This window comes from Phalaenopsis equestris, unplaced genomic scaffold (assembly GCF_001263595.1).
Source record: "Phalaenopsis equestris unplaced genomic scaffold, ASM126359v1 Scaffold000511, whole genome shotgun sequence".
In the NCBI taxonomy this organism is placed as follows: Eukaryota; Viridiplantae; Streptophyta; class Magnoliopsida; order Asparagales; family Orchidaceae; genus Phalaenopsis; species Phalaenopsis equestris.
In genome coordinates this window covers 2,788,079-2,800,218 of record NW_018164951.1, presented here as the reverse complement: position 1 = coordinate 2,800,218, position 12,140 = coordinate 2,788,079, and the positions used below count along the sequence as shown (strand labels likewise).

General features: G+C 32.8%; 1 protein-coding gene across 2 annotated transcripts; it reads left to right on the top strand.

Moving 5' to 3' along the window:
• Positions 1-4,029: 4,029 nt before the first annotated feature.
• LOC110028309 (peroxidase P7-like) lies at positions 4,030-11,640 on the top strand. 2 transcript variants are annotated; one of them, XM_020730100.1, is made up of 4 exons: positions 4,030-4,275; positions 5,075-5,278; positions 5,359-5,524; positions 5,641-6,197. In XM_020730100.1, exons 1-4 carry the CDS (start codon positions 4,066-4,068, stop codon positions 6,030-6,032), a joined length of 972 nt encoding a protein of 323 aa, XP_020585759.1. In that variant the 5' UTR covers positions 4,030-4,065; the 3' UTR covers positions 6,033-6,197. The 2 variants fall into 2 exon arrangements, with proteins under 2 accessions (XP_020585759.1, XP_020585760.1); XM_020730101.1 differs by lacking the exons at positions 4,030-4,275; positions 5,075-5,278; positions 5,359-5,524; positions 5,641-6,197 and adding exons at positions 9,469-9,687; positions 10,489-10,680; positions 10,761-10,926; positions 11,046-11,640.
• Positions 11,641-12,140: the final 500 nt, after the last annotated feature.

The following is a 12,140-nucleotide window of genomic DNA, read 5'->3' as shown; positions in this document are numbered from 1 at the left end:
CAGAAAACCCTCCAATGCATCAATAGTCCTGAAACTATAAATACATCAAAAGTAATCAGAGGAATTCAGAACATGTGTATTATCTACCCCTGTTCTATTACAACCTATGTATGTATGTGTGTGTGTGTGTTTGTGTGTGTGTGTGTCATAGTATATGATTCTAACATAATATTAGAAATGTAGACAGGTATACAATCCAGATTGTATTTAGAGAAATTGGAGGTTGTTGTGGCCAGCATATTGTGAGAAATCAGTTATGGTAGAATGCATGAACTGTTGCTTTGCATTAATAGCTTGCCACTGTCCCTAAAATTGATGATTTGTATGAGATATCAATTTGCTTCGATATGTATGGAAGTGACTTGTCGGGAGACTCTTGGTTAAAATGTCAGCTAAATGGTCTTTTGTGTTGTATGATGCACGATAATCTAATGTGAGCAGATATAGTCACCGAAAAAGAGAAAGCCTATATCAATATATTTTGTATGAGAGTAAAACACTGGGCTATTAGCTAATGCAATGGGTGAGATGTTATCGCTCCTTTATATTTTAGGAATAGTGGTAGATAGTCTAAATTTAGTAAGCAACCCGTGAATACATACGAGATCATTTGTGGCAGTTGCCAAAGCTCGAGATTCAACTTTGGTGGATGAGCGAGTGACAATTGTCTATTCCTTTATGGTCGATGAGATTAAGGATGAACTTAGGTTTGCACAATAGCTTGTTGTGAGTTTCCAATTAATAGAGACTCTGGGCCAGTCAGAGTCTGAATATAATTATAAATGCAGCGTGTCACAAAAATAGGAAGACCATAAGCTATAGTAGCTTTAGCATACCAATTGTAGAATCATGCATGCCTTGGCATAGTCTATTAACCACAAATAAAATATATGGGTGTGTTACAGTTGGACCCACCAAAGGATGATAAAGTGTTGAAGAAATTGTTGGAGAGGTGACTGTCGTAGATGTATTTCTTATGATTGTTGGGTTTTACAAAGATTTACAATTCATCATATTTGTTTGGCTCAGGGTATCTAGTGCATCCTTTAACTGATTCAAATAAAGTCCATAGGATTGAATTAAATAGTGGATGCCCAAAAAGTAGACTAAATCACATATTGTTTGCATGTTGAAGCATTTATGTAAATTGGCAATAAATTTGGAAGTATTAGAGCTATTTTTTTCTTGTAAGTAGAATATCATCAAGATATATAACAAAATAACTGGTTGTATTATGTTGATGATAAATGAGTAATGATGGAGTTGCCTGAATTTGAGCAAAACCTAGCGACTTGAGATTTTCTAAAAGTGTAGCAGACCATTAACGAGGGGACTATTTTAAACCATAAATTGCCTTGTGTAATAGGCAAGCGTAATGCGGATGTCTCTACTCTATGAATCTCAAAGGTTGTTGCATATATATGTTTTCTTGAAAAGATCAATGTAGAAAAGCGGTAAACACATCAATTTGAGTGATCTTCCATCCATGATGCATAACAACCATGAAAATGATTCTAATAGTAGGCATTTTATCTTTGAGACTGGAAGTTTCAGTACAATCATTTCTAAATTCTTGTATGTTTCCTTATGCCACCAAACGAGCTATATAATGAATAGTGTGAATGATTGAATTATGTTTAGTGTGGTAGAACCATTCTATATGTATGTATGTATATGCATATGTGTGTGTGTGTGTGTGTGATTTTAACATAAGGTTAGAAACAATTTTCATTTGTTGATAGGTGTATGATACATATTATGTTTAGAGAAACAGAAATGTTTAGAGAAACAAAAGCTTGTTGTGGTCCGTCCATTGTTAGAAATTAGTGATGGTGTAATGTAGGATTTGTTATTATACTTGAATAGTTGTTCAAAATACTGTAGTATTTACATTGTATTTTCTGACATTTATGTTTTATGTTAAGAATATTGATTTTAATCTTGGTGATACTTTTGCTTGTCTGTCGCCACTTCTCATTCCAATAATTAAATCTATCAATTATTTCATACTAAAGAAGAGTTAAAAGTAATTTGATATTCTAGTATCAATTTTGTTTCTTACCCAAAAAATTTAATTATACAAGAGGCAATGAACGGCCTATAGTTTTACCCAAATATTTTTAACCAATTTTGTAACATGAATCTCAACTCTAAATAAACCATTAGCTCTATTACTAGTGAAGTAGTATGGACCCAAATGAGATCAAAATTTGGCCTAATACAAAAATAATCTAACTCATTCCTATTCCCTCAAAACTTAAGTCTATTGTTGAAGATGGACAATGTTTGGTAATTATACATATTATAAATCAATATTAAGAAAAAAAAAATTTAAAATGTAGCAGTCAAGTTTAAGTTTGTCAAAAAATGACCAGAGTAAAAATATTTATTTCAAAGTTGACTAAATGAAATATGTTAACAATCTTAACCCAACGTTGCTCGACATGATATGAATAGAAGAAGCACTTACGTTTTGACAATTAAGCAACAACTTAATTTAAATTTGATGTGATGACCCAATGTAGTTGAAAACCCTAGAAAATAATGTAACTTTATTATTGAATAAAAATTATTTAATAGAAACTTATTAGAAGGGTTAAGTTTAGATTATTGAATTGACTCAAATCCAATCCAATTTTCTTCGAGACTATTTCAAAGTTGACTCAAATCCAATGTAGATTAAACTCAATCCTGACATTTATATTAGTTTTTGTTTTAATTTGATCAGATTTTGACACCCTTAACTAAATCAAATACTCCCGTGTGGTTTGATAATTGCTCTCCTTCATTCTTTCATATTGAATCCTCCAGGCAAGTCCACCAACATCCGTTGAACTCCACTAAGTGCCCTTTATCTTAATGTAGATTTAAGTACCCTCGATTAGGGGTGTAAATGAGCCGAACAGGAGCGAGTCAAGCTCAGCTCGTGTTCGGCTCGTTTATATTTCGAGCTCAAAAAGTGTGTTCGTGTTCGGCTCGTTTGCTTAGCGAGCCGAACACGAGCTGTTCGACTCTTTTGCTTAGCGAGATGAACACAAACCGGTCACGAACAAAGAGCCGTTTTGACAACCCTAATCACTTAGCCAAAAGATGTTAAGGATTGGGGCAATATTTAAAAATTATTATTTATATTAAAATATCATTTGAATCTAATTTAATAATTTTCATTATATTTTTTAATTAACATAATCAATATATATTATATATATACAAATCTTTATTCGTGCTCAGCTCGTTAAGTTAGTGAACGAGCCGAAGACGAGCTTCTTAACGAATCGAACACGAGCTGCTTGCGAATAATATTCGCACGAGCCGCTTTGACAGCCCTACCCTCGAGGAATATTGTATTAAGGATCTAGGCACTAGACATATAATAAATTTCAAAAGAACAAAAGCTATTTTCGTAGAATGAAAATACAATTCAGGAGTTTCCGGTTGAGGAGAATTGAGATTGAAAATGAAAAATTTTAAGCTTTCTAATGCTCTTAAAATACTTAAAACTTTGCTTATATAATCTCTTATAATAAATCAATTTACTTAAAAAAAAAACAAAAAAGAAACTTATCTTGCTTTTTCCGACCATTAAAAATAAATAAATTTGAGAAAAAGAAAAGCACACCAAACATGGCCTAACTTCTAGGGAAGCATGTCAAACCAAACTCAAGTCTTTCTCCATGCAACGTAAAGCATTAAACACCTTTCGAATCCCCAACCCTCCATAAAAATCCATCATTTCTAATAAAGTACTCTCTTTTTCTCAAAACCTAACAACAATATACAAAAAAATAACAGAAAAACAGAGCGGCCGTCCTGTTACCCTCAGCTCTTGACAAGTATCAAAACCTCCACACTTTTATTCAAACTCCTCAATGTGAAATCTTCAGTTTTCTACGTCCCCCAAACTCAAAATTCAATTTTTGTAATCTTTTTCTAATAATTAGGTGCCTACCTCCCCTGTTTCTGCCGCCATAGAAGAATCAAATAATCAATCCTCTGCTCTATAAATACCCACAAAAATCAAACCTTCGTGTTCTCAAGCCAAATACAGTTTTTTACGAGTAATCAATGGCTTCTCCCCTTCAGTGCAGCATCGTTGCTCTGCTTCTTCTGTTCTGTTTGAGGAGTTCCTCTGCTCAGCTCTCGACCAATTTCTATTCCACATCCTGTCCGAATGTGCTCTCCACCGTTCGATCGGTCGTTCAGTCTGCAATTTCTAGTGAGAGAAGAATGGGCGCTTCTCTTCTTCGTCTCTTCTTCCATGACTGCTTTGTGAATGTACGTTGTTCATAGTATAAACTTCCAGATTCATATAATAGTGATTAGGTTGTTTATAAGCAGTAAAAAATAAAAATTTAACTATAATTAGAGCTTAACGGCCGGCTTCTCATCACATGGATGGCAAGTTGACCGTCTATTTTTTTGGGCATTTACATACATGCCTATCAACTCTTATGTATTTACATATCTAACATCTATAATTTAATCTTTTTTTCATTTATATCTTTCAAACCTGACGTATGACATAAAAATACAATCATTTTAACTTTTGAAAGTGAAATTAACTATTTTCTTGCTTAGGGAAGGTTGCATGTCTGTAAAAATTAAATTTTAAGTTATGGTATGTAAATCTTTAATATTATTTTTTTTTTTATAACACCCACCTCTTATGTATTTACATATGTAACAAAATTAAATTTTTTTTTTTTATAGCATTCAATTCTTCCATATCAAATCAAAAATAGCATTATTTTAACTTCTCAAACGTGAAATAGAACTTTTCATGAATAGTAAGGTTGACATTTGTATATAATAATTGAAGTTTGGGTGTTAGATATGCATGTAAGGATATATTTCACTCTCTTAAAGTTAAAATTATGCTATTTTGATCTGATAGGAGAGATTTGTGTGTTATAAATATAAGAAATATTATAATTTTAAAGTAAAATTAGTTCAATCACTTCCCTAAAGAGCTCAATACTACTTGGCCTATAGCCTTTAAATTATTATTTAAGCTTTTTTAATCGCTTCTCTTAACTCTGCCTCCTAAAGGCTAACTTACTGCCTTATGCTTCAGGGTTGTGACGCCTCTTTGCTTCTTGACGACACATCAAACGACACGCCAAACTTCACCGGAGAGAAAAACGCAATCCCAAACAGAAATTCTGCCAGAGGTTTCGAAGTCATTGACAGAATTAAAACAGCGGTGGAGAAAGCTTGTCCTGGAGTGGTCTCCTGTGCTGACATCTTAGCCATCACAGCAAGAGATTCTGTAGTCACTGTAAGCACTTTTAGTGACACTTTCTACAGATAATTAAGTTAATAATAACTACTAATTAAACATTAATTTATCGCTTAAAGCTTGGAGGACCAAACTGGCCCGTCAAATTAGGCAGAAGAGATTCCAGAACTGCAAGCCAAGGTGCTGCTAATAACAACATTCCACCTGCAACCTCCAGCCTTAGTAATCTCATTTCTTCATTTTCAGCTCAGGGGCTCTCTGCTAAGGACATGGTTGCCCTTGTAGGTGGGACTCTCAAATTTTTGTTCGATCATGTTCAGTTTGATAATCATAAGCCAAGCTCAAACAAAATTTCTTGTGTTTTCACCCTAGTTAATACTAACATGATACAAATGCAACAGGTGCCCATACCATAGGACAAGCCAGATGCACAAATTTCAGAGCAAGGATCTACAACGAGAGCAATATTGACCCCTCATTCGCGCAATTAAGAAGGTCGAGTTGTCCCCGTAGCTCCGGCGACAATAACCTCGCACCGTTGGACTTACAGACTCCGACAAACTTCGATAATAACTATTACAAGAACCTCGTGAGCCTGAAAGGTCTTCTTCATTCTGATCAGCAGATCTATAGTAATGGCTCGACTTTCTTTAACTCTCAGGTTCAGAGCTATGCGACTAACCCAGGAAGTTTCAGCTCCGATTTCGTCGCTGCGATTATAAAGATGGGTGATATAAACCCTCTAACTGGTTCTAATGGCGAGATCAGAAAGAATTGCAGGAAGACGAACTAGAAAGAAGGAATTTTGGGTTATTATAGTTTGTGACTGATAGTTGGTTATGTGGTCTTTTAGTATGTCTTATTTTGTTGTTTGTTATAGATGTTGGTCCATATATTAATATAGAAGTTGTTTGTGTTAGCTTTAGTGTTTGTGATGCAATTTTGAGTTGTTATGTGAGTTTGTGTGACACTTTTTTAAAGTATTTGAAGTTTTATTTTCTTTTTATATAAATGAAATAAATATTATATGAAATATAAATCATTTGTGTATTTATACTTCTTTCAGTTATTATAATTCCATGCATGTAAAATAATAATTATCTCTTATTTGAAATTTATCGATTTTAAATGTGATAGATTTTAAATAAAAGAAAAATATTATTTTATGTTGTTGGAGCTTGAGTTTAACAATATTGATCTAATCTAAGTCAAATCAAGCCCTAATCAACCCATTGAACCCCATTTAGAGGTTTTTCGTGCAACTCTATCCGCTGCCGCTTCGATCCAATTGTGACCATAATCGAGCGCCACCTGTAGGTCATCGTTGACCCCCATTTGCCAGCCATCATAGACCGCCACCTACTTCTTGCAACAAAGTCCCTTTTGAAGTCACAATGTGGCTGTGAAATCCTAGTGCATGTTACAACACGGTGAAAAACTCTATAGATAGTGTAGAAATGCACATCGGATACGATTAACATCATCTCCCAAATATGGTATAACAACACACTCTGAATACGATGTAATGACACCTCATGAAGACGGTGTAACAATGTACCCCAGAAGCGATGCAACGACCTACCTTGATGATAGTGTAACAACACACCGAGGACATAGTGTAAAAATGCATCTTAAAGATGGTGTAATAATGCACCCTCGTGATGGAGTTAATATTAATTTGATTTGCTAGTGTCAAATTTGTTGTGCAACTCCCGACTTTTGCCCCTATATCCTACAAGCCTCATCCCAGCTCACCACTGTAATCTATGTGATGAAGTACAACATACATCTACGATGATCATCTTTATAACTCCATCTTATTTAATTCAAAAAAAGATTGGGTCTGATTACTCACCATTCATAGAGAGTTATTTCAACAATGCTAGATTATGTGATTTTTTCCACTTCTTAGGATTCTCCACTTAAAAATTAAGGTATCTCTTCTTAACTACTTCTCTTTTTTTATCTAAGTGTGCTGGAATCTCGTACAATGCTAAAATTATAAATAATCACTCTACCACCGCAAACCTTTTAGCACACCAAATTTTAAAAGCGCATAAAAAAGTTAGTTTCTTGGTTGTGAAAAGTTTAAATTAAGCTTATTTTTGAGATGATAGAAAAATTTCCGATAACCTTTATTATTATTATTATTATTATTATTATTATTATTATTATTATTATTATTATTATTATTATTATTATTATTATTATTATTATTATTATTATTATTATTATTATTATTATTATTATTATTATTATTATTATTATTATTATTATTATTATTATTATTATTATTATTATTATTTAGTATAAAAACTTCGGATAATCAGAGGCATCAAATTTGCTTCTTATAGTTTATTATATTTCTTGATTGTATAATTGTGTCTTTTAAGACGAGGAGACAACCACATTATGGATGCAAAAATTCAGTAATATGTGCTGATTTAAGTTTAGTGATACTACTTTAGAGTATAGTTCATGGTCTCTCTTTTTTTTTTTTTCACAGAGATCGCTCATAGATATTTTTAGGGAAATTGAAGCTTGTTGTGGTCCGTCCATTTTCAGAAAATAGTTAAGATGGAATGTAGAATTTGTTATCATGCTACAATAGCTTGTCAAACTATCGGTGTATTTACATTGTTTTTCCTCACATTTATGATTTATGTTTAGAACACTGATTTTAATCTTAGCGATGCTTTTCCATGTTTGTCGGCACGTCTCATTCCAATGATTAAATCTCAGTTATTTCATACTAAAGAGGAGTTAATATTAATTTGATTTGCTAGTGTCAAATTTGTTGTTTACCCAAAAACTTTAATCGTACAAGAGGCCTATTCATTCAACCCAAATACTTTAAACTAATTTTGTAACATGAATCTCAACTCCAAATAAACCATTAGCTCTGTTATTAGTGAAGTAGTATGGACCAAAATGAGATGAAAGTTGGGCCTAATACACAAATAATCTAACTCATTACTATTCTCTTAAAGCTTAAATCTATCTATGAGGGCGGACAATACTCGGTAATTATAAATCAATATTCTTTAAAAAAATTTAAAATGTGTCAAGTCAAGTTTAAGTTTGACAAAAAAAGGCTAGACTAAAAAAACAATCATTTAAAGCTAGACTAATTGAAATAAGTTAACAAATCTCAAACCAATGTTAGTCAAAATAATATGAATATATTAAGCACTTACATGTCTTGACAATTCAGTAACAACTCAATTTAAATCTGATGCAATGACCTATTTGTAGTTGAAATGATTAGAAAATAATGTAAATTTATTATTGTATAGAAATAATTTAAAAGAAACTTATTAAAATGTTTAAGATTAGATTTATTTAATCAAGCCAATTTCATTTAAATTTTCTTTGAGATTATTTAAAGGTGACTCGTATCCGAGAAAGATTAAACCCGATCCTAACATTCATTTTTAGCATTTTTTTTTTCATTTGATTAGATTTTGACACACTTAATCTAAATTCAATACTACCGTCTGCTTTGATAATTTCTCTCCTTCATTCTTTCATGTCAATTTCAAAAGAACAAAAGCTATTGTAGTTGTGTAATCATAGATGAGAAATACAATTAAGGAGTTTCTTGTTGAGTATAATTGAGATTGAAAAAAATATATTATAAGCCTTTTAAAGCTATTAAAATATTTAAAATTTACTTATATATTAGTCTTATAATAAATAAATTTACTTCAAAAAAAATAAAAATAAATTTATCTTGCTTTTCCCGACCATTTAAAAAAATAAAATTGAGAAAGAAGAAAATGATAACAAACATGGCCTAACAAAAGTCTAACTCTTTCTCCATGCATCGTAAATCATAAAACACCTTTCAAGTCCCCCACCTTCCATTAAAATCCATCATTTCTAATACAGTACTTCTCTTTTCTCAAAACTTCACAACAATATTAAAAAATGATAACAGAAAAGCTAGAGCTGCCGCCCTGTTCCCCTCAGCTCTCGACAAGTATCAAAACCTCCACACTTTATTCAAACTCATCAATGTGAAATCATCATTTTTCTACGTCCCCCTAACTCAAAATTCAATTTTTGTAATCTTTTTCTAATGGATTAGGTGCATGCCTCCCCTGTTTCTGCCTCCGTAGAAGAATCAAATAAATCAATCCTCTGCTCTATTCTTCTACCCCTACTGTTCTATAAAAACCCACAAAAATCAAACCTTTTGTGTTCTCGAGTCAAATACAGTTGTTTACGAGTAATCAATGGCTTCTCCCCTTCACTTCAGTATCGTTGCTCTGCTTCTTCTGTTCTGTTTGACGAGTTCCTCTGCTCAGCTCTCCTCGAATTTCTATGCCACAACCTGTCCGAATGTGCTCTCCACCGTTCGATCGGTGGTTCAGTCTGCAATTTTTAGTGAGAGAAGAATGGGTGCTTCTCTTCTTCGTCTCTTCTTCCATGACTGCTTTGTGAACGTACGTTGGTCGTTCATAGTATAAACTTTCAGATTCATATATTAGTGATTCAAGTGTCTTGCTCTATGGTTTTGGATTAGGGTAAGATCATACTTAATATTAAGAAAACCACTTGTGGAATGATTCATCTGAAACTTGGTAGATTTTTTTTCTTTTTTGAGTACAGAAAACTTTAAATATTTGAATGGCTTAGATTGAACTTATTATAGAGGGCGTGTGGTCAGCGAGTTAGGGTTGATGTTGACTTATTTTCAAAGGAGAGTCGGATTGAGTAACCTCTGGCCAGAAATATTAGGCCAAATATATATATATATATTGTAAATATCAATCTTTTCCGTGATTTCTATGTAATTATCCCAAATATATATATATATATATATTCTTAAAATAAGTTAATTAGCATTAAAAAAATGTAACTAATTAAATTGAGTTTAACGGGCGACTTCCTATCCCATGCCTAATCATTATTTTAACTTTTCAATATAACTTTTCATGCATGGTAAAGCTGACATTTGTGTAAGAATTAAAGTTCTGGTGTTAGATATGTAAATACAAAAGGCTTGAGTGGTATTTATGTAAAGAAATATTTCACACTCTTTTAAAGTTAAAATGATGGCGTTTTTTACCTCGATATGAAATATTTGTGTGGTATAAATGTAAATGTAATTTTCTCTTAAAGTTAAATTAGTTTAATCACTTCCCTAAAGAGCCCAACACTACTTGGCCTACAGTCCTTCAAATATTTTAAGCTCTTTTAATCGCTTATACTCCTAAAGGCTAACGTTCTACCATCTGCTTCAGGGTTGTGACGCCTCTTTGCTTCTTGACGACACGCCAAACTTCACCGGAGAGAAAAACGCAATCCCAAACAGAAATTCTGCCAGAGGTTTCGAAGTCATTGACAGGATTAAAACTGCGGTGGAAAAAGTTTGTCCTGGAGTGGTATCCTGTGCTGACATCTTAGCCATCGCAGCAAGAGACTCTGTAGTCACTGTAAGCACTTTTAATTACACTTTTTACAGCTGATTAAGTTAATAATAATTACTAATTAAACGTGAATTTATCGCTTAAAGCTTGGAGGACCCAACTGGTGTGTCAAATTAGGCAGAAGAGATTCCAGAACTGCAAGCCAAGGTGCTGCTAATAACAACATTCCACCTGCAACCTCCAGCCTTAGTAATCTCATTTCTTCATTTTCAGCTCAGGGGCTCTCTGCTAAGGACATGGTTGCCCTTGTAGGTGGGACTCTCAAATTTTTGTTCGATCATGTTCAGTTTGATCATAATAAGCCGAGCTCAAACAAAATTTCTTTTGTGATTTCACCCTACTTAATACTAACATGATACAAATCAAAACAGGTGCCCATAGCATAGGACAAGCCAGGTGCACAAACTTCAGAGCCAGGATCTACAACGAGAGCAATATCGACCCCTCATTCGCGCAATTAAGGAGGTCGAGTTGTCCCCGTAACTCCGGCGACAATAACCTCGCACCGTTGGACTTACAAACTCCGACAAACTTCGATAATAACTATTACAAGAACCTCGTGAGCCTGAAAGGTCTTCTTCATTCTGATCAGCAGATCTATAGTAATGGCTCGACTTTCTTTCAGGTTTTAAGCTATGCGATTAGCCCAGAAAGTTTCAGCTTCGATTTCGTCACTGCGATTATAAAGATGGGCGATATAAACCCTCTAACTGGTTCTAACGGCGAGATCAGAAAGAATTGCAGGAAGACGAACTAGAAAGAAGGAATTTTGGGTCATTATAGTTTGTGATTGATAGCTGGTTATGTGGTCTCTTAGTACGTCTTATTTTGTTTTGTTGTTATTGGTCCATATATTTATATGGAAGTTGTTTGTGTTAGCTTTAGTGTTTGTGATGCAATTTTGAATTGTTATGTGAGTTTGTGTTAGTCTTAACACTTTTGGAGAGTATTTGAAGTGTTATTTTCTTTCTATAGAAATGAAATAAATATTTTATGAACTATAAATCATTTGTGTTGTTGTACTTCTTTCAATTATTATAATTTCATGCATGTGAAATAATAATTTTCTCATAGATGAATTTTATCGATTATATGTGTGATAGATCTTAAATATATGAAAATTATTAAATTCAGCAAATGGTCAACATTATTATTATTTTTTTTCTTGTGTTAGGAAATCGATCATTGGAAAAAATATATGGAATTCAACAAATGGTGAAATTATTTTATAAAGTCTTGATTTTGAATATTACATTAGAGAGAATAAAATATGCAATTTTCTTATTTGAAGATTCTTCCAAGCAATAAGATTGTTTAGAACATAAATATTTTGTTATTACCAAAAACTTTTCAATAAACACACTGATTTATCATTCACATTGTTCAATATTTTTCCATGGATAACTTATCTAAACAATCTTTTAGGTAATTTACATTTAAATTCGTAAAAGAGGCCCCAGAGAATT

What these genes read in the sequence shown, in the direction of transcription:
- LOC110028309 (XM_020730100.1), top strand. Translation starts at nt 4,066, where the DNA reads ATGGCTTCTCCCCTTCAGTGCAGCATCGTTGCTCTGCTTCTTCTGTTC. An exon ending in CAAGAGATTCTGTAGTCACT is followed by an intron (nt 5,279 to 5,358) that starts GTAAGCACTTTT and finishes TATCGCTTAAAG; the next exon opens with CTTGGAGGACCAAACTGGCC. An exon ending in GGACATGGTTGCCCTTGTAG is followed by an intron (nt 5,525 to 5,640) that starts GTGGGACTCTCA and finishes CAAATGCAACAG; the next exon opens with GTGCCCATACCATAGGACAA.